The sequence below is a fragment of the Mchenga conophoros genome, linkage group LG4 (genome assembly GCF_057382185.1).
Source record: "Mchenga conophoros isolate Kocher_MC1m ecotype Shallow Benthic linkage group LG4, M_conophoros_male_GT1.1, whole genome shotgun sequence".
In the NCBI taxonomy this organism is placed as follows: domain Eukaryota; kingdom Metazoa; phylum Chordata; class Actinopteri; order Cichliformes; family Cichlidae; genus Mchenga; species Mchenga conophoros.
In genome coordinates, this window is record NC_140529.1 from 32,244,034 (window position 1) to 32,270,538 (window position 26,505).

Below are 26,505 nucleotides of genomic sequence, written 5' to 3' on the forward strand. Positions count from 1 at the left end.
TAGTCAGCTGAGAATGAACTATGTAACTTGGGTAAGTGACGAAACGTTTCTCCCATTGGAAACGCTACGTCCAGATGAACAGAATCAACCTTTTGGGATTTGCTTACCTGGATGATTAAGCAAACATTAAGACATTACATTATAGAAGTACAACTCGACGTCCTGTATGACACGCTCGGACCTCATTTTGGGAACCATATCAACACCGTCACACACTCTCAGTGTTGACTCTGCTCCATTCATTTCACTCTCCTCTGACTGAAAGGCAGACGGAGCTCTAGCGGTCAGACTCGCCACCACCAGCTCTGCATCCTCCGTCCTCGGAGTCAAACAGTCGGTTCGTGAGTTGCTCCGACGTTACTTTGTTTCTCCACATTTGGGTGTTTTTGCAGCTTGTGCTGGCGTGTGCGGCTTCGAGCATGCAAAGCAAGCGCAGTTACCGAAACAAGGAATCGGGGGCAACATGGACAAATCGGCAACTTATACTTTACAAATGCACTTTATATTTATTCATCTTTAGTCTGGAACTGAAGAAGAGCGTAACGGGTGAGCATAAAACAGCTCTTGCTTGATTTCATTCATGTAAAGTCGAGAAAAAGCAGGAAGGCAGTAACCATATTGTGCATGCATTTGTTTTGGTAAAGACTTCCACGCGGAAAATACATTAAAAGCTTCGCATTGTGGCTTTAGTGCTTTGGTATGCCACGAACCAAAAAGGCCAAGCAGTGAGTGGAACCAGATGTGGAGAAAAACTGGGGGAGGAGGAAAGAGGCTACAGGCTTAGTGTCTGTATAGTGATTCTTATTTATGCGTAAAGTTCATCAGAAAACACAAAGAAAGGCACCTTTTTGAGAGGCCTGTTTGATCTATTTTGGTAACGGATGGGAATCTTTAGACTGCTTTGTAAAATCGACTTGGAGAGACGCTTCATTTGGCACCCTGCGGGCAGATGTGACCTTTGCATCCTGTTACAGGCTGCAATTAACACATTCAGTCCGGCCCTACATAACTGTTAGGTCTGCACATCACCTAAAAACCCACATATTCTCCAAAGATTAGAAAAGAGGTAGATAACATCATTGTTTGCTTTTAAACGCCTGGCTTTAAATCAGATTTGCTTAATTTCTCTCAATTTCATGCTTGTCATCTAAAAGTTTGTCAGACTTACTAGGCTTAACCTGTCAGTGACTATTTTGCTTCATTTTGTATGAATGATTAAATACTGTGTACAAGCAGCTACCACAAAGAAATTCAATAAGTTAGGCAATGCATTCTGACCAATCTTCATTTAATATTTTCCATGTGATTAAATTGCTTCTTATGCTGTTTAACACTTTGAAGTTTGAGGATGTCAGTCTGCACACCAATCCATGACAAAATGTGAAATAGGCCTGAAAAAGCCTTTTGTGTGTGCGTTTGTGTTTTTCTTTTCCCTTTGAATTTGTGATCAATATAGTTCAATATGCAGTATATTTTGTGTTGAGGAACACAAAAGAACTTCAGAACATGAGTCAGTATATTGAAGGTCGTGGTTAGTTCATGAACTGGATTATGCCATATAAATATCCTTTTTTGTTAGTTTTGAACTGACTTGCACCTCTCTGCCATTGTCAAGGTTTTTTAGACCAAATGGATGAGATGTGAAAAGATTATGATAGTTTACTGATTTTAAAAGATGACATGCTGCCTCCTGATGTCCTGCTTTGTGGGTGATTTTGCAATTCATAGCCACCGGATTTACCCCCAAAATATCTTTGGTCTAAAATAGGCCAGCATTTTGTAATTGTTTTAAATCTTTCATTGGATGTTGTTTGATTTTTAGTAGATGCTCAAACAAATGATGGGTTTAAAAGGGATTAAGATATGTTTGGGTTTTGTTTTGTTTTTTGTTTGTTTGTTTTTGTTCTTTTTATATAAGTGGCAGAAAATAGCATGGCATGCCATTTCAGAATAAGTTTCACATCCATTTTCAGTATTGATGTAACATCCTCCAGCGCTAAGCTCTCACGCCAAGCTTCCATTAAATTTATTTTAAAAATGTTTTATACAAGTCTCACAGTTAACAGCAGAAATAGAGCCGGCTTGTTTCTCACTTGATTTAACAGCTAAACCTACACTGTGATAAACTGTTATCACCATTACAAGTGTGGGAGTGATGGAAAGTTTCAATGGGGTGCACTTATTCTCACTCTGGGTTCTAAATTTGATCTGCACTTTCCCAGAGGTTCCTGTTCGCTCTGTTTCAGAGTGTGGCTGCAAAATGCAAATAGACTCTTTTCTCCAAACCCCTTCTCCTCAGATGAGGTAAAAGCCCATCCACAGTCAGGGTTGCTTCAAACGCCAGACCACCATAAAACGCCAATGAAGCAAAAGCAGCCAGCTGGAATTTCCTGTCTGTTTGTTGGTTGTCATTTTATCACACTGACCAGTTAAAGATCTGCTTTTTTTGTTTTATCTCATACATCTGTCAAAATAAGGTTATTTGGGGAAAAGACTTTGACTCATACAGTGATTTAGATCTTAGAGATAACTTTAAAAATACAAATGACGGGGAAATGAACAATCCACCTGGTTTTAATTGTCAGGCAGAAACAATCATTCACATTCAAAATAGTGTAATGTTGAGAAATTTGTTGAACAATGTTTTGAGCCAAGACTTGCTACTGACTTGTTGCCCGTATCTCTAAGTATTATTCTCCAGTCTGTTCCAACAGATGACTGCATTCAAGAATCTGAGGTTCTGGGAATATCTGGCTTTCCTGGCATTTGTTGCTAGTTGTTCTTGGCCATGTGTTTCAGCCTGTGTCTTCGGTAGGAAACCATTTTCGGCTTTGAAAAAGGGGGTGACAGGGCAAAGAAAAGGATGAGATCACAGCAGGAGAGTTGTTGTGGCTTAGCTTTCACAGGGCTCAATGACTTAAAGTTAATCTGGAATTCTGCACTCTCTCTGATTGCCCGGGAGTTTTTCTCACATCAAACATTCAGTCGTGTCGCCTCCAGGCTGGAATTAAAACTGCGAGTCTGCTTCTTGATGTCTGGAACTTCAGCTTCAGGTTGTCTAATGGTTCAAAAGCTTATGAGAGGAGAGTCTCATCCTGTCACTGTATTAATGTTAACCATATATTCACACACTGAAATTCATTCAGTGCAGTGTAATCCAGATGTTGACTGGCACGGTACTGTGTGAAACTCTTCCCACGGGCACTCTTCTGCTTAAAGCACTTCATTATTATTATTAATATTATTATTATTATTATCATTATTATTATTATCCTTATTATTATTATTATTATTATATAACTCCTATTGTTAAAGGCTCAGAATAGCATCAAAGTGATTTACTTCAGTTTATCCCTCAGCCTGTTAACAAGTCAGCACTGTGTAACTTGAGCTACTCAAGTGTTCACACAACTTTTTATTTACAGTGAGACATGTAACTAAATCCTGAAAAAGACTGGAGCATAACCTCTTTGAGGCACACATCACTCTGTAATTGGAAAGCAGGAATGATTTACCGTTTAGACCTGAGAACAAGTCAATGATAGAACATTTTATATGAGCTGGAAAGAATTTTTAGTGAGTCATTTTTAAGCAAAAATCCCTGCATTTTACTGGTTTTACTCCAGAAATGTCTCTGTTTGGTAGAGTTCTAACTTCTAGGCAAAGCAGCACAGTTAAAAAAACAGAATCAGAAGATTAAATAAGTTAGAAGCTGCTAATTATAAAATTAAATGCTTTGGTTTGTGGCTGAAGGAAATACCGAAGAGACAGAAGACACTGGTCACAGAAAAGTCAGAAGTATATTTACGTTTGCCAGGCAGTGCAATAATAGAGTGAGTAGAAATACAGACACATGGAAAGATAGTTTTGCCTCAGAAGCATTCAGAATGTTTTTTTTTTAACTTGGACGATGAAGTATAAGCTCCCACTTGCTTTTACCCTGAAAAGAAGTAAAAGCAAATGGCTTTTGTGCCCCATTCAGGCAAATTACTCCCTCTGATCTAATTCTTCTCATGATTAGAAAAGTGAGCTCGTAGTAAATAAGCCTATTGTCTCGCTGTTGCTGTATGAGTGGTTGCTATAACTTAAGAGCAGGTTGGCCTCATATCTGATGACATTGTACTTCAAACTGAACTGCTCTGCCACTGAGATTTGGCCATTTTTTTTGCAATCAGAGCGTATATTGCTTTTGAGAAACACAGCCACAGAGGCTGAGAGCCTGTAGAAGGGCGTGTTGACTCCTTCAGATTATAGGGATGTGTTTTTTATGGCACTCATTATGAGTCTTCATTGTTTCGCCATCCATAAAATCAGAACGGGAGGTTTGTAGTGTTTTAGCTGAGCAATGGTTTGTCTAAGGTATCTATATAGAAAGAAAAATCTGAACCCTTGACCCCTTGACAGTGAATTAGTGATGACTTTTGACTTGAACTATTCTGAGTTGTCCCAATAAGGATTATTTTTCAGATAGTCCCTGTAATTGATTTGAGTTCCGTAAACTCTGAGAATCAATAGATGAATGGATTCATTATTAGTGGTAGGACATGGTGGCCCGACACCTTTCTTTGACACTTCATGTTGCCATTACCACAGTGCCCAGGGATTTTTCCATTTCTTACCCTTCTTCCTGGTCTCTTTCAGGAGCCTGCTGAGTAGGAATGCTGAGGGTCTCGCTTTTGTCCCTCAATCGCTAAACCCAGAACCACAGAGAACATATTTCTGTTTATTTTGGAAATATTTGTTCTGAAATACTTTTAATTTTAGGTCAGTTTTATGCTTCTGACTTGCCTGTTTTTGTCTGTTTTTTTGCCTTCACCACGACACACAGCAGTGCCTTGACTGTCCTGATTTCTTGGTTTGTTCTAAAAAAGAAAAGAAAAGAAAAGGCAGACTTAAAATAAACCACAAACATTTTCTGAAACAGGGTGCTGGGTTTTGTTACAGAAAATCTTTGTCATTGAAGCTTGCATCCAACCACACAGGATGTGTTCTTTTTTAAATAGCTTTAGTTTTATGGTAATGTTTTATTTTACTTGGGGTAATGGTAATATGTGAATACTGTAAGGCTCTGTGCAGCAACACCAGTCTGCAGGCATCTGCAGCTTCTCAGAGAATCATTATAAAAGGGCCATAATACCAATATAGACATCAGAGCTGAGAAATCTGAACAATATGAGAACTCCATGTTAAAGCGTGGGAATGGCGTAAATTCTTGAAACCTGAAGGATGGAGAAATGATTCAACCTCTATCACTAGCCTTGAATTAAAGACATTCACAGCCATTTTTTAACAGTTTATAGCAGGTCATTTTTGCAATTCCCCCCTGCCTAAGACTCTAATATAACTTTTATGAAGGATTTTAGGGTCACTTTAGGATTATTAGCAAATTAATTCCACTGCAGTGTGTCACACTTGGACATCAGAGTCCACAACTTCCACTAGTTCTACACTAGATATTGATCCTGCCTCTGACCTCTGCTGCTCCAGCAGTTGCTAACAAGATATTGTTTTTATCAAAAGCTAGATTGAGTGCTAATGTTGTTTCTATCTCTCTCTTTGCGCAGCGCCTGCCAAGTCTGATGATTTTGCTTTCTACCTTGAGGGCCAGGGCAAGTGCCTGGGGGTGCAGGATCGCTCCCTTGCCCTGTCAGCCGCTTGTGAGGAGCCCAACCAGCGCTGGAAATGGGTGACTCGGAGGCGGCTGTTCAATTTGGGCTCCTCCTTGTGCCTGGGTGTGATCGCTAATAACAGCAGCTTGAAGTTGGATAAATTTCCTTTAGGAGTATACACCTGTGATCGCGAACCCCCCAAAGTACGCTGGAGCTGGAACTGTGGCCAAGTGCTGGACAACTTCAACAGCTATCCTCTATCAGATCTACCCTGGAATCTGACAGTAGGCCGTTCCAAATGGACTCTACATGGTGGGCTGCAAGATCTGTGCTCCAAAACAAATCAGGGTAGGTGTAATTGTTATCAGTTCAAATTTGCAGTATTTATCTAATTGGTAGATAGTCTTTATCTGTGTTTGTGCCAATACATCTGTCACTCTGAAATAACTTTGTTTTTAAAACTAGCATTCCGATAAGCAAAAATTTAAATAGAATTAATGAAAGATTAAAAAACAATTGAAAACACACACGAGCCAGTTCTTTTGAATTAATTAGTCATATAATGTTTTCTGATTTTTATAAAAGCCACAAATAGTTAATTAATTTAACACGCATATACTAATTAATTTCTAGTTGGTTGAGCCTCTTTTGCCTAAATGACCTAAAGCAAATGATTCCAGTAGCTCAGTTCTGTGAAATAATCAGGAGGAATTCTAAATCATTCATCCTTCAGCTCAACTTAAGAATGCCTGGTGGGAACTGTTCTCCTCGGGTTATTCTACTGTATTTTTGTATTGGATTATGTGCTGAGGAGCTCCTCCAGAAGACAGTTTCTTTGTGTTTTTATGAGTATTTTTTGTTGTTATTCTGATTTTTAGGGTATTTATCCTCCTGCATTACACAACTTCTCCTGAGTTTCGGCAGTCTCCAGAAATGTTGTTAAAATGCTATGAAAATAATGAAACCCTTGGTGAAAATCAAAAATTCTTAATTGTAAGTCTTCTTATATCTGATATGTTCATTTCAGAGTGTTTTTAAAGTAGCTCTAATATTCATGTTATAAGCCAATGCATGCCATATATTTACTCCAAACTGCAGTAAGCTGTTAACGTTCAAATAATTTATTCCTTTTGCACAGTAACAATAAAATGGTTTATTATCTAATAAGATTGTTCAAAGGCAGCTTAGATCAAGATTTAGTTTGGGGGTTCACAAATGTTGAAGACTGAGTGATGTTTTAGGAATCCAGCATGATTAAGAGACACACTGAGAAAAACATACTCGCACTAAAGAGTGTGTTTATGATGTGTCTGTGCCAAGAATGCTGTATTATGTTGGTATTCTGTGTTAGTATTAGTCTACTTTGATTGCTGGAAATGAAGAGTATAAATTGAAGAGGAATACACAGTTGGCACCCTTCTGCACGGCTGCGTCATAGCATGACATAAGCTGTGGATGAATTAACTGTTGCAAAGGCGCATTCTTTCCTACGGCCTTTGCAAAATCCCATAAAATGTTACAAAGGGCTGCAACTGCAACAGGCAGCACTTTGAGAAACCCTTAAAATCACAAGTTCGCTTCTTCTTGCTCTCGCATAGAGATGAATATATATTTCAAAATCATGTAAGCTTCACAAAAATACAATATGAAATCAGAGATATTATCCTTTAAAAATGTAGATTGGATTGAATGTTTGTAATTATAGACTCACCTGTATGACTACATAACATCATATGAGGTCATTGTATGATCACACTGAGTGAGGTCATCATTCTCTGCGTGTTTTCTGCGTCTGTGTGGCAGATAGACTTACTGCTGTGGATGCCACAGCTGTATCCGATCAAATGGATTTTAAAACATGTTGCTTTTAGGGAATGCTAGAGGACTGGCTGCCAGCCGGAAATCCAAGGAAAAACATTGTGTGTTGTGTGTGTAAACTCCGGTAAACACACACAAGTTGTTCTTGACCTAAAGTATATTTGTATTTCGTATATTTAGTTTTCTATCTAGATTAAATCTGACCATTGTGGTTGGTACCCAAGCCCCATTTCCACTTTAAGTTCCATTCTTACCATTATCAAATGTCACAGTTGTTCTTTGACAAAATTTTACAGCTAGAGTCGGTCAGCCATATAAATCTGTAGTTAACATGCTGTGCTCAGCTGCAGTTAACACAAAAAAGAAAAGTCGCCCTTTTATATTTTTCTCCCCTTTTCTTGTTTTGTGGCATGCAAACTGGGAGGATTGACATTTTTAACTTTCAAGTGGCAATCTTTACAACTTCCTTTATGAAGTCTGCTTGCGCATGGAGAGGAATGCCTCTGATATTAGTCAGCCGAGCATCGGCTCCTCTGCAGCCAAAGAGCCGGTCAATGCTAAAGGCAGAGAAGAAAGTCAGGGAGGGAGCTTCAGAAATCTTTCCTCTCTCATTTAACATGTCTGCCTCACTTTCCATTGGCGTGACTTGTTTTGGTAGCACCGCAGATCCAGCCTCTCCCTCTCACACTCCCTCGCTTTCACCCTGTTTTTCACACTGTACTATACTTGTGGAATGTGGAGACTAAAATGGCGAGTTTAGGATGAAAAAAAAAGTAGAAATCAGACATAATTTCTTGTTAATGTATAATTTACGATTTTGCTTTGGAATATAATTAGTTGGGGCTAATCGTTTCTAATATCATAGGAATTTCTGAACTCTTTTTGCTTGATGTTCATGATAAAAGACACTTGGCTTTCTGGAAACCCCGCCTGTTTACTCTTCCTTCCGCTGACCACTATTTGACTTTACTGTAAGCTCATCCTCTGTTTTTTACCCTGAGTTTGAGTATAAAAGCTGCTGAGAAAACATATAAAGTATTTGAGTTCAGAAAAGTTCACAAGCATAGCTCCAGAAGAAAACAAACACAGACTTTCTCTGCTGCTCCATGCAGGATTTTAAAGTCTCTCTTGTGTTTACTCTGCAGAGATCTATACAATTCAGGGGAACTCTAATGGTCGCCCCTGCTACCTGCCCTTCCTTTATGATGGCCAGTGGTTCCACACTTGTACCAGCACTGGCCGTGAAGATGGCCATCTTTGGTGTGCCACCACCTATGACTATGGCAAAGACGAGCTTTGGGGATTCTGTCCTGTCAAGAGTAAGTTATAGTCTTATATGTTGATGTTACAAGATACTGTAGTCTTACATTTATATTTCTCAGTCCTCAACATTAAAGTGATTCTTTCACTTTCCTCTAATTTTTTTGTTAATTTCTTTGCCCTGTCAGGTAATGGCTGTGAAACTTTCTGGGATACTGACCCGGTCACAGACAGCTGTTACCAGTTTAACTTCCAGGCAACCCTATCATGGAGCGAGGCTCGGATCAGTTGCCGGCAGCAGGGGGCAGACCTGCTAAGCATCACCAAGCTGCATGAGCAGACCTACATTAATGGTAATGTGCAGAGGTTCACTGCTGTTTGAAATATGCTTTATTCTTGATTCTTTAATGCAATTATATAAAGTGAAACCCTATCTTTACAGTTCTATGCCATTACATTTTTATGCTGTGATTCACAACATAACAATTGATCACAGTGGAAAAGTAAAATCTATTAGAATTTGGGTTTTCTGGGAGATTCTGGGTGTTTCTTGCACTTCTGTTAGATGTGCTTTCACCTTCTCAACTCCACAATCAGTGACTATAAAAACCTTACAGTTCTGGTGACATGTGATAGATTGGCCACTTGTCCAGGGTGTACCCCATTTTTCGCCCAGGGACAGCTAGGATTGGTTCCAACCCAACTGAGACATTTTACTGGATATGTTGATGGATGGATGGATGGATGGAAGGATGACCATAAAAATAAAAGCAATATGCAGATGTGCCTGGTGTGATCCCACTGGACTCAGTACCTCAGGCTGTGTAACATATTGGCAAACAGAATATTTGGTTTGCAGATTCACTCTGCCAACAGGAATATTGAATTTTGGGGGTGATGTGACTGTCCTGCCAATATTAGGCTACACTTAGACTGTTGTTACATAACTATTGTGTAATCTGCCTGGTGCAGTGGTGATTGTTAAAGTCACAGCTAATCTGACAGAGTTGAGTAACTTTTTACTTTCACATAGCAAAACCATTTTCATTTATCTTTTTACTTATTTTAAGAAGATGTTGTTGTTGTTTAGGTTTACTCACTGGTTACAGTGCTGCTTTGTGGATTGGCCTCAATGACCTGGACATCAGTGGAGGCTGGCAGTGGGCCGACTCCTCACCACTCAAGTATCTCAACTGGGAGCAAGGTTGGCCTGTAAAAACAGTTCAAGCTTTTCTGTCTTTTTAAAGCTTGAAGTGTCTGTGATCTTTCTTTTTTTGAATGTTTATTTCCTGCAGATGGCTGAGAAAAAATGCATGCTTGTTTTTAGTTCAGTTCTCAGTTCAAACACCTGCTTGGCAGCTCTCTGGTGCAACCACAGTATTTGAGCCTGAGAGTATTTTGGGATTGACACCCTGGAAATCAGTGATTTTCTGAAGAGTTTGTCTCTCTTACTCATCTTCAGAACAGCCAAATCACGCTGAAGAGAAGAACTGTGCTGTAATAAGAACTGAGTCATCAGGTCGTTGGCAAAACCGCGATTGTTCAGTTGCTCTTCCGTATGTCTGCAAGAAAAGACCCAACGCCACCCTTGACCCCTTCACCACTGGTTCGTTTTTTTATGTTTCTTAATGCAAACAGTAATACCACACTGAAAAAGTCCAACTTTGATGGGTTTTATCTCTCTGGTTACACAGATTCGTGGGCAGATGATGAGAAATATGAGTGTGATGTGGGCTGGCAGGCCTTCCAGGCTGGTTGCTATAAGCTTACTTCAGAGAAAACTGACTGGAATACAGCTCAGAAAACGTGCCAGAAAATGGAGGCCAACCTGGTTAGCATCCACACTCTACCTGAGCTGGAGTTCATCATACGTGACCTGAAGAAAGGTGTGTTTCTTAGTGGGGTTTTTTTTGTTGTTGTTGTTTTTTATAGTACTGTACTATTTCCTCTCAAAGTCAAAAATGAATCAAAGTTAATGTTTTTCTTGATGTTACCACACTTTTGTTCATCAAATGTTTCTCAAATAGGTTTCAGCTTTAACTGGACATCTATGTAATGCAGATTCCTAGTGCCTCTGCAGCAGACTTCCTACAAATAACCAAGTTGAGGGAATAAAACCTTTGTTTTCAGGCATAATGTAGACACAGGATTTTTGGCCAATAAGGAGAGTTTACATAACTGATGTTAAAGCCCAGTAGATTCACAAAAAAATCCTCAAAATTTAACCGAAATGTTTGAAATTTTATGTTTTGTTTTAAACACATGGGAGAGAACATTCTGGTATTTTAGCAGTGATTATGGTGTGAATTTTAAAAGAGAATTTCATTTTAAAAGCTTGATTATTTACTCTAATATACCATGTTAAAAATAAAGTAAATAGATAGAAAACAAATACTGTTTTACAATTTCCCTGCTGTGAATCCAGTGAATCTTTAAAATGTCTTATATGATGAAAAACTTTAAAATTCTGCTTATAATGCAGTTATATATTAATATCATTGGATATAATAATTTACTCAGCAAAATTGATCAGTTTTAGACAAATTTAGAGAGGCAAGGCTGAGATGGTTTGGACATGTGCAGAGTCGATATGTTGAGCAGAGGATGCTGAATAATGCTGCACACAGGAGGAAAACACGAAGACAGCAGAGAAGGTTCATGAGTGCAGTGAAGGTGGACATCCAGAGGGTTGGTGTAACAGAACAGAGTGCTAGGAATAGTGTGAGTTGGAGGCAGATCCCTGTGGTGACCCCTAATGGGAGCAGCGAAAAGAAGATCAAGTTAGTGTTTTTTGTTTTACTGCCATGTGCTGAAAACTTTTAAGTTTGGCGCTATTAAAAAGAAAGCAGTTGAAGCCTTTATGAAACAGTCATGTTGCTGCAGAACAGTAATCCTCTTTTAAGACATTCTGCACATCATAAATCTGCATCACAGTTTTGAACGTTAACAAATGTGGCAGTGGTGATACAGCATACACTGCTGAAACCAGTACTGTTAGATTTCATTGCTTGAAAAGTTCTAAAATTGTCCTTAACTTGATTTTAAAAAGATTGCAGCAACCCTCTATATGCCTCCAATCTTCATGATTAAATAAAGAGGAAACCAGACAGTTCTCTCCTTCCTTCTCACATTCTTTCCTGAGCTTGAAAACAGCACACAAAGTGTGGAATCATATTTTTAGTCATGAAACCGCTCCAACGAATTACCAGACCTAATGGAAAATGTCACAGTTGGAACTTAAGCCTATTTCTTTTGTCCATAATCATCTTTTTAACCCAACAGTCTGTTTTTTGTTTTAGACACTGAGCAATTGTGGGTAGGGCTCCATGACACTGACATGCAAATGGACTTCCAATGGACTGATCACACTCCTGTTATCTTCACCTACTGGCATCCCTTTGAACCCAATAACTTCCGCAACACCCAGGAAGATTGCGTCTCCATGTGGGGACCTGTGAGTGATCCCTTCTGCACCCTCACATTAACCAGGGGGCCATAAGAATGCCACAGTAACAGACCCTGACTATCAGCCAGACTCCGTTTGTATATATTTACCAGCTGTTTTCTCTCTTTCTGTTTGTGTCTTGCCAATGATGTGCAGGAGGGCCGCTGGGATGACAGCCCTTGTAATCTGACCCTGCCCTCCATCTGCAAAAAACCAGGAACAAAGAGTGATGGGAAGCCACAGCACCAACAGTGTAAAAAGGTATAACTCCTTTCTTCTCTCTATACTTAATTTTCTCCTTGACATTTACTGTTTATGCTTTAGATTACTGGTAATTGTTTCATTCCTACTGTAGACACAGACTTTTTTCTTTCTATATTTCCCTCTCTTTTACCATAAATAATGTATTCAGAGCTATTCAGCATAGAATTCTAGCTGTTGACAGGATAATTATTATTCTGAATATTTCACCCATTCCTTCACCTTTGGCCTCTTTTGCATGTGCTCCGCTCAATCTCTCACTCTTCAACTCCACTCCACTGCCCCCAGACTGTAACTGGAATATAAATCATAATTTAACTTGGAAAGTAACAAGGTGCACCACAGGGACTGAGTCCTGCGCACATAAACTATTCTCTCGGACAAAAAAAACTCTAAATAAATTAAAATAATTGTGTTTCTTTGTTTCAACATGTGTGTACAGCAAATACAAAAAAAAAGATGTGGCATCTGTGCATCTGTCCCTGATTATACAGCTCATACTTCTCTCCACACAAGACTTTACACCACTTGTACCTGACCATCGCTGGAAGCATTCACTGTGCACGTACTACATTTACGGGCCTTTTGATTAATGTTTCACACAGCGGATCACTGTAGCGAGAAGAGAAATTACAGCTCATATCTGTGCATCTTTATGCCCTTCAGCAGTGTTTTCAGCTATATATTTTTCCCAAGTACTGATTTATGATGTAAATGATCTCAAGTTGAGGGTCGTGTTGCTTCTCAGCTGTTACATTCAGCAAAGCTCTGCATATGGACGGACCATTTGTTTGGTGTAATGAATCCTTGCCTCCCTGTCCCTGGGGACCGAGGCATCATGGGTGGTAATGTGACAGGGGTCATTTGGCATGGCCTGTGCTGCAGGGTCTTGCAGCCGTGCGGTTTGTCTCGAGCAGATGAGCTCACTTCACGCAACATGTGAAACAACAATGACAGAAAGCCCACTGACTGCTTCAGCAATATTGTGCTGCTTGATCCTGAAGCCATTTACCCCATCTAGTGCTGGGTTCATTTTTCAGAAAATGTAATGGATACTGCTGTGCTGTTGTTTCACCTACTCACTGAAGCCGTAACTTTCTGTGATAGCTGTTGTTTTTCTGCTTTTTTGGCTTCTAGTTGTACTATTTTAATTATCTGGATAATTCACTTGCTTCAAGACAGTGACTTTAATAACTTAAAGAAGTCCAGTCACCTTCCTTTCCAGCTCCTAAGACTACAATGACCTGTTTGACTGAGAACCCACACAGACACTTGCTTCATGTGTAAATAATCAGGGAGGAAATACATCAGATTTGATGCCACAGGCAGGATGGGTAATACAACTGGAACTGCTTATGGTCCTTCAACCAGGCTGTGTTGAAAGGAGATCCTAAAATAATTGAAAACTGAACTTGGTGTTTCCCCACTTCCCCACATGTCCTTCCTGCACTCAAAAAATCTGTTGTTGGATGAACACAATTTAATCATGGCACCTTTTTCCACGTGATTTAACCAAGTACTATAACAGATTTCTGACCATGTCAAAGCAACACATTTGGGATTTGGTGGTTTAATGTAATCAGATTATGTTGGATCAACGTAGTATACTTGCATTGACTTGAAGTATGTAGAGTGAAATTTGTTTTAATTCATTCTACACAGGTTAAAAACTTTAGGAAAATGCAATGAAATCTTGTTGTTTGAACAACTACTATGTTAATCAAGGCAATTACTGCTAGTCATGCTTAATGAACCAATATGGGGGTTGATGATTTCATAGAGACAAACAACCATTTGCACATTCATTCGTAATTTAGAATCACCAATTAACCCAACTCTAATTACACACTGCAAACCAGCCAGATTGTGGATTTGAACCCAGGTCCTTCTTGCTGTGAGGCAACACCACTAACCATCATGCCAAAAACTAGGAAAGCTATGATTACAAGGCTTGATGAAGAATTTTCTGTATGTTTTTGTCATTGACAGGTTAAACCACAATAAATAGCGATAGCATACACATGGTGTGGGTGTAGTTGTCTGCCTCTTAAAACTCCAGCGTTTTTCCTGCAGTTTGACATCTAATGTGATCTTGTGAACTTCATGAGTCCAGGCAACTAACCACTCTTACTAGATTGTATCATGTCATCTCAACAAGAACAAATTAAGTTGCTGAATTTCATGCAGATGCTACATGATTTAATTACGTTCGCCATAGAAAAATGCAATTATTTAGTTCAAATTATAAGCTTGAATCTTGTACATGTAACAACCACCCAATTTCATTTTTTGAGTGTGTATGGAATTACAGCAAACTGCAAAATGAAAAGGTGTCTTTACAATGTGATCCCAGACACTTTTTCATGTCACATAGCTCCCTCAGGCCTGTGAGATAGACTTAAGAACCGACCTCTGATGGCCAAGTGTGTCTGAGCTCACATTTGATCTGGATTGTTTCAACTCAGTACATTCATAGTTAGCTAACTGCCTCAACAATAGTGCTTACTATTTCAGTCATCTGTGTCTTTCACCTTTAGAGAGCCACCGTTCCTCATACTAATATACTCAAACTAACAGATTTTCCTGCAAGCCATACATTAGCAAGCTAAAAATATTACCCCCCCCCCCCCCCCCCCCAAAAGCTTCCCTCAGCTGCTTTAAAAAAGCTTCGGCTTGTTTTTCAGCTGTCAAGCCCACATCATTATTGTTTTAACTTACTTTCACTGCTACCATAGTGCTTTTTTCTAGAAAGAAAAATGCTCGGAAAAGCAACTTCATGCTAGCTTCTCAGTATAAAAGACACACATTAAGGAACTTGTTAAAGAAATGAAGGGAAGGCAAGTTATAGTTGTTGTTGGGGTTTTTTTCTTAGCTATATATGTGCTTTGTTACAGCATCAAAGGGACTTATCCCAATGTGCTCCATTGTTTGTGTCCATGTTTTGTGTGAGTAAGTGTGCTGGGAATAGTGTACTTCCATCTACAGAACATCAGCATACCATTTGTTGTCAAATGATGGATGGCATATGGGTGATTGTTTATGCTTCTATATAATTTACATATAAAAACACTGCAGACTAGCAGAAATAAATCATTTATGTAGCGTTCTGGAAATTTAACATCAGTCAGCACGGGTTGTTTAATGTTTTGAATGCAACACAAGCAAAGGGTGGTTAGCAAAGGGTTTTGGGGAGGTGTAAGTTTCAGGAAATAATGCTTCTCAAGCAGCTGAAACCTTTGGGGTTTCTGCCTAGATGGCAAATGTGGTTGTGCAAAAGGCCTAGGATTGGGTTTATTCACACAGTGCTGTATATAACCTGTCTCTCTCTATCGTTCTCATGCAAAATCTCACCCCTTCTACATGTTGGCTGCACTCTGTGTCTGTACATGACCACAGCTACAGTACATGAGGTGGCAGGAGGGACTGAGTCCAGGAAAAGGTTTTTTTTCTTTCTGCAAATGGAAAATTATCAGCTTTCTGTTTTTACATACACTAATTTGTGTTTTGTGAAAAATATCATTCAAATGCTTTGCATGGAAACATACTATATGCTGTATTTTTCCTACAAAAAAGTACAGCGTGGTGGGTCTTGCATGATTTTACATAGTTCGTCTAACTCTTTCTGGTGAAACACAATGAATTTAAACTGCATAACTCAGTGGTCATGATTCTGAGAGAAAACATTTTCCAAAAATAAGTATGATTGTCTCCGTGTGTGCTTTGATGCACTTTGACGTTCACACTTTAAACTAGAAAATTTGAAGAGTTGCCCAACCTTTGTAGATGCTTGCTTTCTTTGACTGGTATATTTATTTTGTAAGGCTTTGGTTTTTTTGGTTTTATAAGTCTCCACATCCTGTTAAATTCCTCTCCTTTCTTCTTAGGGCTGGAAGTGGCACAGTCCTGCTTGTTACTGGGTGGGAGAAGAAATGCTCACCTTTGATGGAGCCAGAAAGTTCTGCGAGGACCAAGGAGCCACACTTATTACTATCACTAACAGGTAAATACTGCACTGACAGGGAAGCGATTTTACCCTGCACCGATTAAAAGTCAGTCCTAGTTCCCTAAAACACCTCGTCGCTTTTAAAGGTTTGAGCAAGCCTTCGCCAGCAGCCTGGTGTTCGGGCGCTCTGGAGATTCCTTTTGGATTGGTCTTCGTAACAAGGGAAATCACGGTGCTTTCCAGTGGATTACCAATGATGAAGTGTCCTACACCCACTGGAATCGAGACCAGCCAGGTGGGTCACACTTCAGATTTAAATTAGCAGAATGGCATGTACAGTATGACCTGATATTGTACTGCTGGTAACTGTACTGTTGTTACAACAATTGCAGAGCAACTTTAAATCAGTTATTATTGATATACTGTAAACCACTGACGATTTTAAACAATCTTCAAAAAAAATCCTTTAGCACCATACATCCACTGAACAAGTTTTTGCCAGTAAATAAGTGCTGAGTTTTTCTTCTCTGATAATATACAAGTAAATATAATATAATGGAATCCATCTGCTAGCTGGGGCTCTTTCTGCGGGGAGTTTCCATGGATTATTTTGTATTTGCTTGGGTTATCTCCAAGTGCTCCGGCTTCCTCCAACAGTCCAAAGACATGCATGCAAGGTTAATTGGTTATTCTACAGTTACAGTACGTGTGACCGTTAGCATGAAAGGTTGTCTGTCTCTCTGTGATAGCATTGCTACAGACTGTCCAGGATGTGCTTGCCTTTGATAGTTGGGATAGGGCTGTATTATCACTAAACTACTTACATTAGCCAATTAGTTTAAGGATTTAACTGATTAATTATCTCTGCTTTATTTTTTTCATATATTTGCTATATTATTTTTAAATTGTTATATTGGGGGGGGGGGGGGGGGGGGTCTTGTTTTGTTATAATAATAAGAATAAAATACAGCTGTGTTCAGAAATTTACATACACTCCTCACAGTCATGAATGTTATGCCAATTTGGGCCTTTTTATGTTTTTGTTTTTTGTTTTTTTACAATTCTTTTTCCAGGTGATTGAAAAAACAAGAATTGGTTGTACAGTTTGGTTTTATTTTTATTTGTGTCCAATTCTTGTTTTTTAAGGTAATTAAATACGTATGCTGTACAATCATTCCACCCTGGAGTTTTTGTATGGAGAATTACCTGTTTGATTGACTACAATTAACAGAAAAGAGAAAACAAAATGAAAAGAGGAACATGCAAAAGTTTCTTGTTTTCTTTTTTGTTGCTAGCTGCATTATGCTTACATAATAGCAGGTCATTTACAATAGCCCCTAAAATAAAAGTAGGTTAGTGAAGTCTCTTAATCAAAATGAATTCTGTTTCAGAGCCAATTTGTGATTTAATGTGCAAAGAAGAAAACAGATTGGTCCCAGGTGTTTTATTCTTTTGCCAAAATACAGATTTAGAACAACATTTAGAGGCATTTACTTCTTAGGCAGTCTTGATTAACAGACAATCTGCGTGTCTTGGAAAATAATCAGCAGCAGTTGCAATTAGCCTGAAGGGTGCTTTTGTGCTACTTTTAATTTAATGTTTTAAAATTGGACTACTTCTTGGGAAACTTTTAACAACCATCAGAGCAGCAGAGAAGGAAATTCTGTCAGTAAAATATTGACCATTGTGGAGTTTAGATCTACAATGGAAACAATTTCTAAATCAAACAGATGCACACTTGTCACTAATGGATGTAAAGATGTAAACTGTCTGAACTTTACTCAGTTTAAAACAGATGCTTGTGCTCTTTGAAGCGTTCTCTGCACTTTTCCTTTGCACAGTATATGCCTGCACCATAGTTCTGCCTGACATTTCTTCCTGATTAAAAGAGAGCTTGAAATTTCTATGTGCAGCATTCTATCACTTCCCATCAGCAAATATGTCATCCTTATGGATGAACCATAAGGGAGGTGAGTAATAGAGCAACAAGTTATTTTAATGCGTGTTGTCTGTACTGAGAAAGGTTAAATACAAGATTCAACAGCCATAATTGCCCAATGAGTAATGCATAATCACATTTTCCCCTTTAGATCATTTCCACACATTTCCACAGTGCAGCCTCTTTTCCTCTCCACTCACCTACGTATCGCCCCTGTATCTATTTCAGCCAACATTAGTAGCGGCTGTGTTTCTATGGCGACGGACACAGAAGCAGGTCTGTGGGATGTGAGGGAGTGTGCATCATCAAAGGCCAAATTCATCTGCCGTCAGAACCAGAACACGTCTGTGAGCCCCGAGCTGCCCGTCCCTCAGCCCACCCCGAGCCTCAGCGGGTCCTGTCCCAGCGACTGGAAGAGCAACAGCAACCTACGCTACTGTTACAAGGTTCAAAATTAAAGTGTTATTAGAAAAGAAAAGAAAATAATTATACTTCTTTTATAACAAAGTGGTGTGGTGCTCAGACTTGTGCAGGTATGGAGTTAGTTATATCTTGGTGCCAGATGGCATCTATGGGTGGCATCTGCCAATGACTGGTGAATTTTTTGCAGCAGACCCTCCCATTGGTTCTAAATTGGGTTGCACAATTTTGTGTTGCCATGCTGGCACCAGGTTTTCTTTTCTTTTTCTTTTGCGTTTCAGTAGAAAGAAATGAATTTTTACTTATGGAAATTTTAATCTGCCACTTGTAACAGAAATAATTATTTCAGCAATCAACAAGATTTGAAGAACAGAATTAATTAAACTGAATGACATCTTCATCATCTCTGTTCAGGTGTTTCATTTCTCCCAGCTGGAACAGAAGTTAACTTGGATGCGGGCTCATAATTTCTGCAGGAAACATGGAGCCAACCTGCTGAGTATCAGTGGCCCTGAGGAGGAGCAGTTTGTTTTGCAGATCCTACATGAGGCTTTTGGGTGTGTGTGGATTGTTGTTTAGATGATATGCCACATTGACAATGGCATGGATAGTGGTGGTGAGGCTGATGGCGATGATGTGTCCCCACAGGGAGTCAGAGGAACATGAGCAGCACTGGTTCTGGATTGGACTGAATCGCAGGAACCCCATGGACAATGGAAGCTGGAAGTGGAGTGATGGACTAGCTGTGAGTCATGATAACAAGCAGCCTACATGTCGAGTGATGAAAAATACTTCAAATGCAATCTGTTTAATCCTTGCTTGTGTCTCAGTTAACATACCAGAACTTTGGTCGGTACTACTACAACATACGGCAGTGTGCTGCGGCAGACTTGGGTAGTATGACTTGGCTGGCCATGCACTGTGACTCTGAGTTAGACTGGATCTGCAAGATCCCTAGAGGTAAAACAGCCGTGGACTTTAAGCATAAATCGTGTGTTGGATCAATACATATTGTCAAAACATATACTTGTTGGTCGTCACAACTTTTGTCTTGTATTTTTAGGTAGTGTTGAGAAGGTACCAGAAATCACTGAAGGTCTGTCTTATTTTCATAGCTTTCTTTTTATCACCTTTGTTTTTATTTTAAAACCTTCCTTCTACATGTCAACGTTTGTTGATGTTTTTTAATTTCCTGGCTCCATTCAGGCACCAGTTCACCTGAATGGATTGGCTTCCGGGAGGCTGAGTATAAGTTTTTTGACCACCGTAGCACCTGGGACCAAGCCCAGAGGATTTGCTCCTGGTTTGATTCCTCATTGGCCTCGGTTCACTCAGCAGAGGAGCAGACATTCCTGGCCAACACTTTACGCAAGGTATGGTGCTCGTCATCATTTACAGGAACTAATTTAGTCCAAAAATTGAAATTAATTGCCATTGTCTTGGCAAGCAAGTAAAGTCCAGCTTCATCATTACAGAATCTAACCATTACACTATATATAACTACAGTTATTTATATAATTAGACATTTACAGTGATACTGTGGTATAAATCTGTAGTACTCTTTTTTTTCTATAAACAGACCTCTTATGCCTAGACACACTTTTTCACAGTTTGTGTCCCACCTTCAGATGTCTAAGGTGGAAGGTGACCTCTGGTGGCTGGGACTTCACACCTATGAAAATGACGGCCGCTTCCGATGGTCTGATCACTCGGTGTTAAATTATGTGGCCTGGGCCCTTGGCAGGCCGCTCCCAATCAGCAGAGATCGGAAATGCATCTGCATGTCAGCCAACAAAGGTAAGAGCAGCTGGAAAGAGATATAGTGAGAAGCTCATTTAAATCCAGAGTATTTCCATTAGCGTGTCTTTCTCAAACCCAAACAGAGGACTGGGCTGATCAAAAGTGCCACTCTGACCTGCCTTACATCTGTAAGAGAGTGAATGTCACAGGGACCGCTCCTCCAACTCCACCATCCCCTCATCCACCATCAGGGTGTCGTGATGGATGGTCTTCCTTTCAGCATAAGGTAGAGCTAAAAGTGTAACAGCATAACGCATTATGGTCATTTGTACGAATGATGACTCAAATGAATTTTGCATGCAGCCAGTAAAGTACAAGAACTACAATAACAACAGAGCACATGCTGTATTTCAGGCATCCTTATGCAACTTGACTACAGTAAAACAGCGATATTGTCTGCTTGTGTAGTGTTTCAGAGTATTTGATCAGTCAAACCGAGTCACATGGTCCGCAGCCAAGCTCAACTGTGAGAGTCAGGGAGGTGTCCTGGCAGTGATATCCAATCATTTGCAGCAAGGTAATTAAAGGAGAATACAAATGGCATACAGTCAAAACCTGGGGGTGGACGAGGTGTGTCATCAGACTGTCGTGCAACTTATTCTCTTCCTCACAGCTTTTGTCACCACTTTGCTGAAGAACGCCAGCGCTGAACTTTGGGTGGGTTTGACTTCAGACTCTAAAGCAAATTTCAAATGGGCCAAAGCTGGCCTGCTCAGCTACACAAATTGGGCACCTGGCGAGCCTCTCGACAACAGCGGACCACACCAGAACAAGACGCCGGTACTCACATTACTTTTTATGTCATGGCTTTGTCATCAGTCTGTTCCTCTTCTAAATATTTCACTGTCACCCTTCAGGGAAACTGTGTGGTGATGTATCATGAAAACTTGCAGAAGAAAACAGGCATGTGGGCTTCTCGAGCATGTGAGATGGAAAGTCATGGCTTCATCTGTCAAAGACAACAAGGTCTGATAATCACTTATTACTATGACAGTGTAATTAAGAAGTGCTATAATAAGAATTACATATGTTAGTTAACTATCATATCTGACTTCAGAACAAGGTCTCCCTCCGGCTCCGGCCCTCATTCCTGCCTCCCTGTCTAAGCCCGTGGAGCTGGGGGGAGTGACGTATCGAGTAGTGAAAAAACGCCTGGATTGGACTGGTGCTCTGCACCTCTGTGAATCTTTGAATGGGACTCTTGCCAGGGTGAAGGATCCGTTCCAGCAAGGTTACCTCACACTGCTTATAAACAGCTTGCGCCAGCCAGCCTGGATTGGGCTTTACAACTATGGAGTAAGCCGATTATAATTAAAAATACAAATATCAGTTGAAAAGCTTTTTATCAGTGTGAGAGAAACTGCAGTGAAATAATTTTTTATTTTCTGGTTCAGGGAAGGAGCTTTACCTGGCTGAATAATGAAGATGTCACATATTCAAACTGGAATGATGGAGAGCCTAGTCTGATGGCTGGATGTGGTCACATGACCACCACAGGGCAATGGACTGTGACTCCCTGTGATTCGAGACTAGATGCTGCTATCTGTCAAATGAGTGGTATGTGTGTATCAACAACCAAATATAAGACTGCATTAAAAAAGAATGCTAATAACAATTTAGTAGGACTGAATATTCTTTGACAACATTTTGACTTACATTCAAATGTTTTGTTTTTGCCAGATGAGCCTGTGATTCATCAGTGGATCTACCCTGGCATGTGCCCCCAGTCTCTGGGAGAGTGGGCTTGGGTCCCTTTCAGAAACCACTGTTACGCCTTCAATTTGCAGCTGCTTAGACTGCAGGATGATGCACATAGATCCTGCAAAAAAAGTATGGAAGCATCTCAGAAACCACACGTCTCCACTAGCTTTATTGTACAGCTTGTACAGCTTATAACACTAAATTGAAAACCAATTAAATACAAAAGCCCTGTCCTTGTCCACGGCAAACATGATTGACAAAATACATCAATAATACTAAATTTAGCAACGTTGTCATTCAGCCTGGGGCAGAACTGTTCTGTCTCCCTAGTAATCAATTCAGTTTGGTTCCATCTCTGTTTCTTTCTTTTTTGTCTCTTCTAGTCGGAGCAGAACTTCTCTCTATCATGGATGAGACAGAGAATGGATTTGTATGGGAGCACATCCAGAGTTATGCAGAACAGGCACATGGAGCTTGGCTGGGTGTCAGCGTGAAAGGTCCAACATTATTGCCTCAGCCTGTCTCTTCTATGTCGCTCTATAGCAGCAGATTTAAAATCCATGCTGACAGACTTGTGGAAGGGAAATGCTTGCAGTTTATCTTTTGTGATTCAGTTTATTTAGTATAATTACTAAATGCAAGCGAGTCTCCTTATTCCAGAAAAGTTCATTTACTATCTTATTATTAGAGTAATTTGATAATTTATATGAAGTGCTACAAAACATATTTGGTGAGATGGTGAGAAGATCGAATTTTTAAGCAGAGTGTGTTTTTCTTTTATGCAAAACTAAAGACAAAGTCCTTGAAAACTGCACTCTGAATATGTTTATGCTCATGCTCCTACCACAGGTAGAGGTCTAGTGTGGTCTGAGGGCACAGAGATGCTGTATACCAACTGGGAGGGACATGATGTCGTTTCTTCTGTGCTCTCCATCAACTCCTGCTTCTGGATCCAGAGCAACACTGGTCGGTGGAAGCCGGGCTCCTGTAGAAATCGCACACACGGAGTCATCTGCAAACGGCCTCGCAGTAAGCACAAAGAAGTTAATTGAACTGTCATGTTAAGCAGCATTTGCCAGTCATTATTATGTTTCTTAGTAATTTGCTAAGGGAAATGCCTAAATTATGATGCAGATTCTTAGCACACTACTGACTGTTCAATATTCCATCCGCAGGTGCTGAAATCTTAACTTCAGACGGTAAGTTTTGTTCACAACTGCTAAGTTATTCAGCTCATTTGAAGCCAGAATTGTGTGCGCTTATCCAGATTTCCATCTCTCCTTCTCAATCTCTACCCAGTAGATAGTCACCGCCTGCCCACGCTGATTGTTGTTATGGTAGCGGGCCTGGTGCTTGTGGTGCTGATTGTTGGCGTGATCTACTTCTACCGACACCGAACTGTTGGATCGCGGGGCTCTTATGAAGGGGCCCGCTACAGCCGCACCAACTCCAACAGTGCAGAACAGGCCGAGAAGAATATCTTGGTGTCTGACATGGAGTTGAATGAGCAGCCAGAGTAGCCCGAGCCGCCCTGGACTGACGGACCAACCCGGGACTGAACCCGACCTGACACAGTAGAGGCTGATTTCAAAGTGCTGAATACACGTTGTGGCATGTATCTGTTTTTGCTGCCACTTTTGAAACCAAAAAAACCGAGAAAAAAACAAAACAATAAAAGATTTTTAAAGTGCTGAAAGGCTGTGTGGAGCGCAGCAGATGTTTATTTTTTAAATTGAAACCCTGTCTTCAAAATCCCGTTTTGCCAAAATCTTACAGTTTAAGTGATTTTTCCCTTCACAAATCAGATACCTCCATCTGCACAGCTCTTTCCTAAAAAGAATTCAAGAAGGCCATAATGGATCAGATGGGAATAATTTGTCCCAGCTGGAAATATTCACCATAAAACCAGTTTTATGCAAAAACTCTTTGCTGCCTTCCCTGGTGCCAAAGTCAGGTTTTTTCTCGAATTGTATATTTTCTTCCTATTTTGATTGACAAAAGAAAATTGCACAGCTACGGATCAGTTTCAACAACATTTTTCTGTCATCTGAATATCTGCAGTCTTGTTCGGGATCAAAGTCATTTTTCTGATTTGCTTTTTGGTTTTTTTTCTTTCATTTTTTTGCCACGTCAGTATTAACCTGAACTTGAACTTGTTTTTTGTTGGTTCTTGTGTAAATGTGTCTTTCCCACTGACTTTTCAGTATCTGTGCAGCTGCAGAGAAGTGTAACTCATAATGCATGTGTGGTTTTGTGAGCCTGCCTCCCTCCTCTTTCCTGATGTGACACGTCGGCACCAGCTGTCAGGCGAGCAGAGGAGGAGGAAGAAGTCTAAATGTGAATGTGTGGAAGGTGAAAGGGACCAGTGACCTCAAACCGTCTGAGGGCATACACTATAATTGTGCACATAAGTAGAAGTTTGTATTGAAAGCTGGTCTTTAAATAGACTGCATTGTCTTTTTGTTGGTATAGCAGGTCTGAAGGTTGTCATCAAATGATCAGACTTTGAGCTTCCATGACTTTATGATCTACATTTCCGCACTTTCTTCCATTGTCTTGATCTGATTCGGTCTTACTTGTTGCCACTTGCCTTTAGTCATTCTCCTTAAGGCTCAGTAACTGCTCCCAACTTGTTTGTTTTGGCTTCTCACGCTGCCATCTGGAGCTGATTCAGCATTTTTAAGGGCAGCAGTTTCTTTGTATGCAAAGCAGTTGTAATTTGATATTTTCCTGATTAATCATTTTAATGACCCTTTATTCACTTTTCCCATTCTATGTTATATCTGTCTGTCTCTTCTCTTTTTGTCTTTTTAATGATGCTGGTTTGACTTATATAAAACCCTTAAAAGACATTTGGACGCATACCCCCCTTTTATGGAATGCTGGCCACTTAAACGTCGAATTCTCCTGCAACAGAAAACATCGTTCATGTGAATGACACAGTTGCAAATATGAGAGCCAAAAAAAAATGTCTAAAAACCAAATTCAGTCGTTTTAAGTTTTCACATTTGCCTCATCAAATATTTTCCTTGCCTTTTGAGTGCATTTCTGTCTTCCTGTTTAGAGGAATGCTTTGGAGCCATTTCAGTCTGAGGCTTTTGGTGTTTCACTGAAGCTGTTATGGAAAAAAAAAAGAAAAAGAAAAAAAATCACAGCCCTTTTTGCTCTGTGAGTCGGACTAAGATTGAGGGGGAAGGGAGAAGGATAGGGAGTAAGTAGAAGTGTGTGTTTTAGTGTGTGCGCAGTCTCCAGCTGTGGAATGTTGAGTCGGCAAGAAGAGCTCAGTGGCACGTCTGGAACCAATCAGCAAAGGAGGGCTTTGGGACATGAAGGTCAGAAAAAAAACGGAAAAAAAAATAAGTAAAGAAAAGGGGGAAAGGAGGAGGAGTGTAAGGAGGAGCTAGAGATGAAGGTAGAGAAAAAGGAATGTTAAAGGTGCAGGGGTTTAGTCCGGGCGTGCTCTGTCCTCTGCTGGTGGATTGCTGTAAAGGTTTGCCTTTATGCGCAGTAGATGTGAACCTACTGAGGTGATGATGTAAAAGTGAGATAAGCATCGGTGTGATCCCCAGTGTGTGTGATGCAGGTTGGCTCATGTCCCTGTGAAGATACCTGAAGCACCTGATAATTTGTAAGTTTTTGTGTCATTTTTATATGAAATGAATAAAAGTCTATGTTCTGAAAACTTTTGTTTTCACGTGAATTATCATTAATTCCAAAACAAACTCTTTTGTGACTGTGGGAACCAGTTATCTGTCAAGGCCAAGTGCTGACTTAGTCCCACTCTTTTGCAGCGAGCAGGGAGGTGGATTCAACCATCAATGTGGAAAATGTGGGCTGCAGTGTTGATGTTTTTCACAAGAGGGCACACCTCACCTGCTGTATGAGACCTCTGCTGCTGAATGTTGTTATCTGACTCCCACACTTGTCTGTAACTGGTTATTGTGTGTTTCTGACATAACTACTTCTTACACTTTCCTCATTCTTTTAATAGATCAGCTGTTCTGTGCGACTTAGGTGTTTATGTCTGATATGCTGCTGCTACTGCTGGGAATTACTACATTCAGTTTAATTGTGTCTAGTCCAATTAGAGATTGAAAATTATTCTGGAAAAACCAGACTTTATTAGGAACACCTGTTCAAAAAAATTTTTTTAAGTCATTAGCCAATAGCACGATTCAGTTACTCAACTCAGTGCATTTAAGCACATAAGCATAATGAAGGCAATCTGCTGAAGTTCAGTCTCAGCATCAGATTGAAAAACAAAGGTGACTGATGTGAGTTTAATGATGCCAGAGGAAAATGGCCATAC

At 40.0% G+C, this 26,505-nt stretch overlaps 1 protein-coding gene across 2 annotated transcripts; it reads left to right on the forward strand.

Annotated features, from left to right (window-relative positions):
• The first annotated feature begins 241 nt into the window (after window positions 1–241).
• Window positions 242–25,878, forward strand: mrc2 (mannose receptor, C-type 2). 2 transcript variants are annotated; one of them, XM_085271855.1, is made up of 29 exons: window positions 242–546; window positions 5,565–5,957; window positions 8,573–8,746; window positions 8,876–9,040; window positions 9,778–9,891; window positions 10,150–10,293; window positions 10,382–10,573; window positions 11,987–12,141; window positions 12,289–12,393; window positions 16,278–16,393; window positions 16,483–16,631; window positions 18,504–18,721; window positions 19,110–19,252; window positions 19,344–19,440; window positions 19,526–19,655; window positions 19,759–19,791; window positions 19,902–20,068; window positions 20,324–20,492; window positions 20,579–20,721; window positions 20,904–21,012; window positions 21,109–21,275; window positions 21,353–21,461; window positions 21,553–21,791; window positions 21,890–22,052; window positions 22,176–22,325; window positions 22,580–22,693; window positions 23,046–23,225; window positions 23,372–23,395; window positions 23,496–25,878. In XM_085271855.1, the coding sequence occupies exons 1-29, from the start codon at window positions 420–422 to the stop codon at window positions 23,714–23,716; spliced, it is 4,410 nt and encodes a 1,469-aa protein (XP_085127981.1). In that variant the 5' UTR covers window positions 242–419; the 3' UTR covers window positions 23,717–25,878. The 2 variants fall into 2 exon arrangements, with proteins under 2 accessions (XP_085127981.1, XP_085127982.1); XM_085271856.1 differs by having other exon boundaries at window positions 243–546; window positions 23,499–25,878.
• Window positions 25,879–26,505: the final 627 nt, after the last annotated feature.

Excerpts from the sequence above, each read along its gene's own strand:
- mrc2 (XM_085271855.1), top strand. The coding sequence starts at position 420 with ATGCAAAGCAAGCGCAGTTACCGAAACAAGGAATCGGGGGCAACATGG. Across the intron at positions 9,892-10,149 it reads GTATCTCAACTGGGAGCAAG|AACAGCCAAATCACGCTGAA; the intron begins GTTGGCCTGTAA and ends ACTCATCTTCAG. Across the intron at positions 23,226-23,371 it reads CATCTGCAAACGGCCTCGCA|GTGCTGAAATCTTAACTTCA; the intron begins GTAAGCACAAAG and ends TTCCATCCGCAG.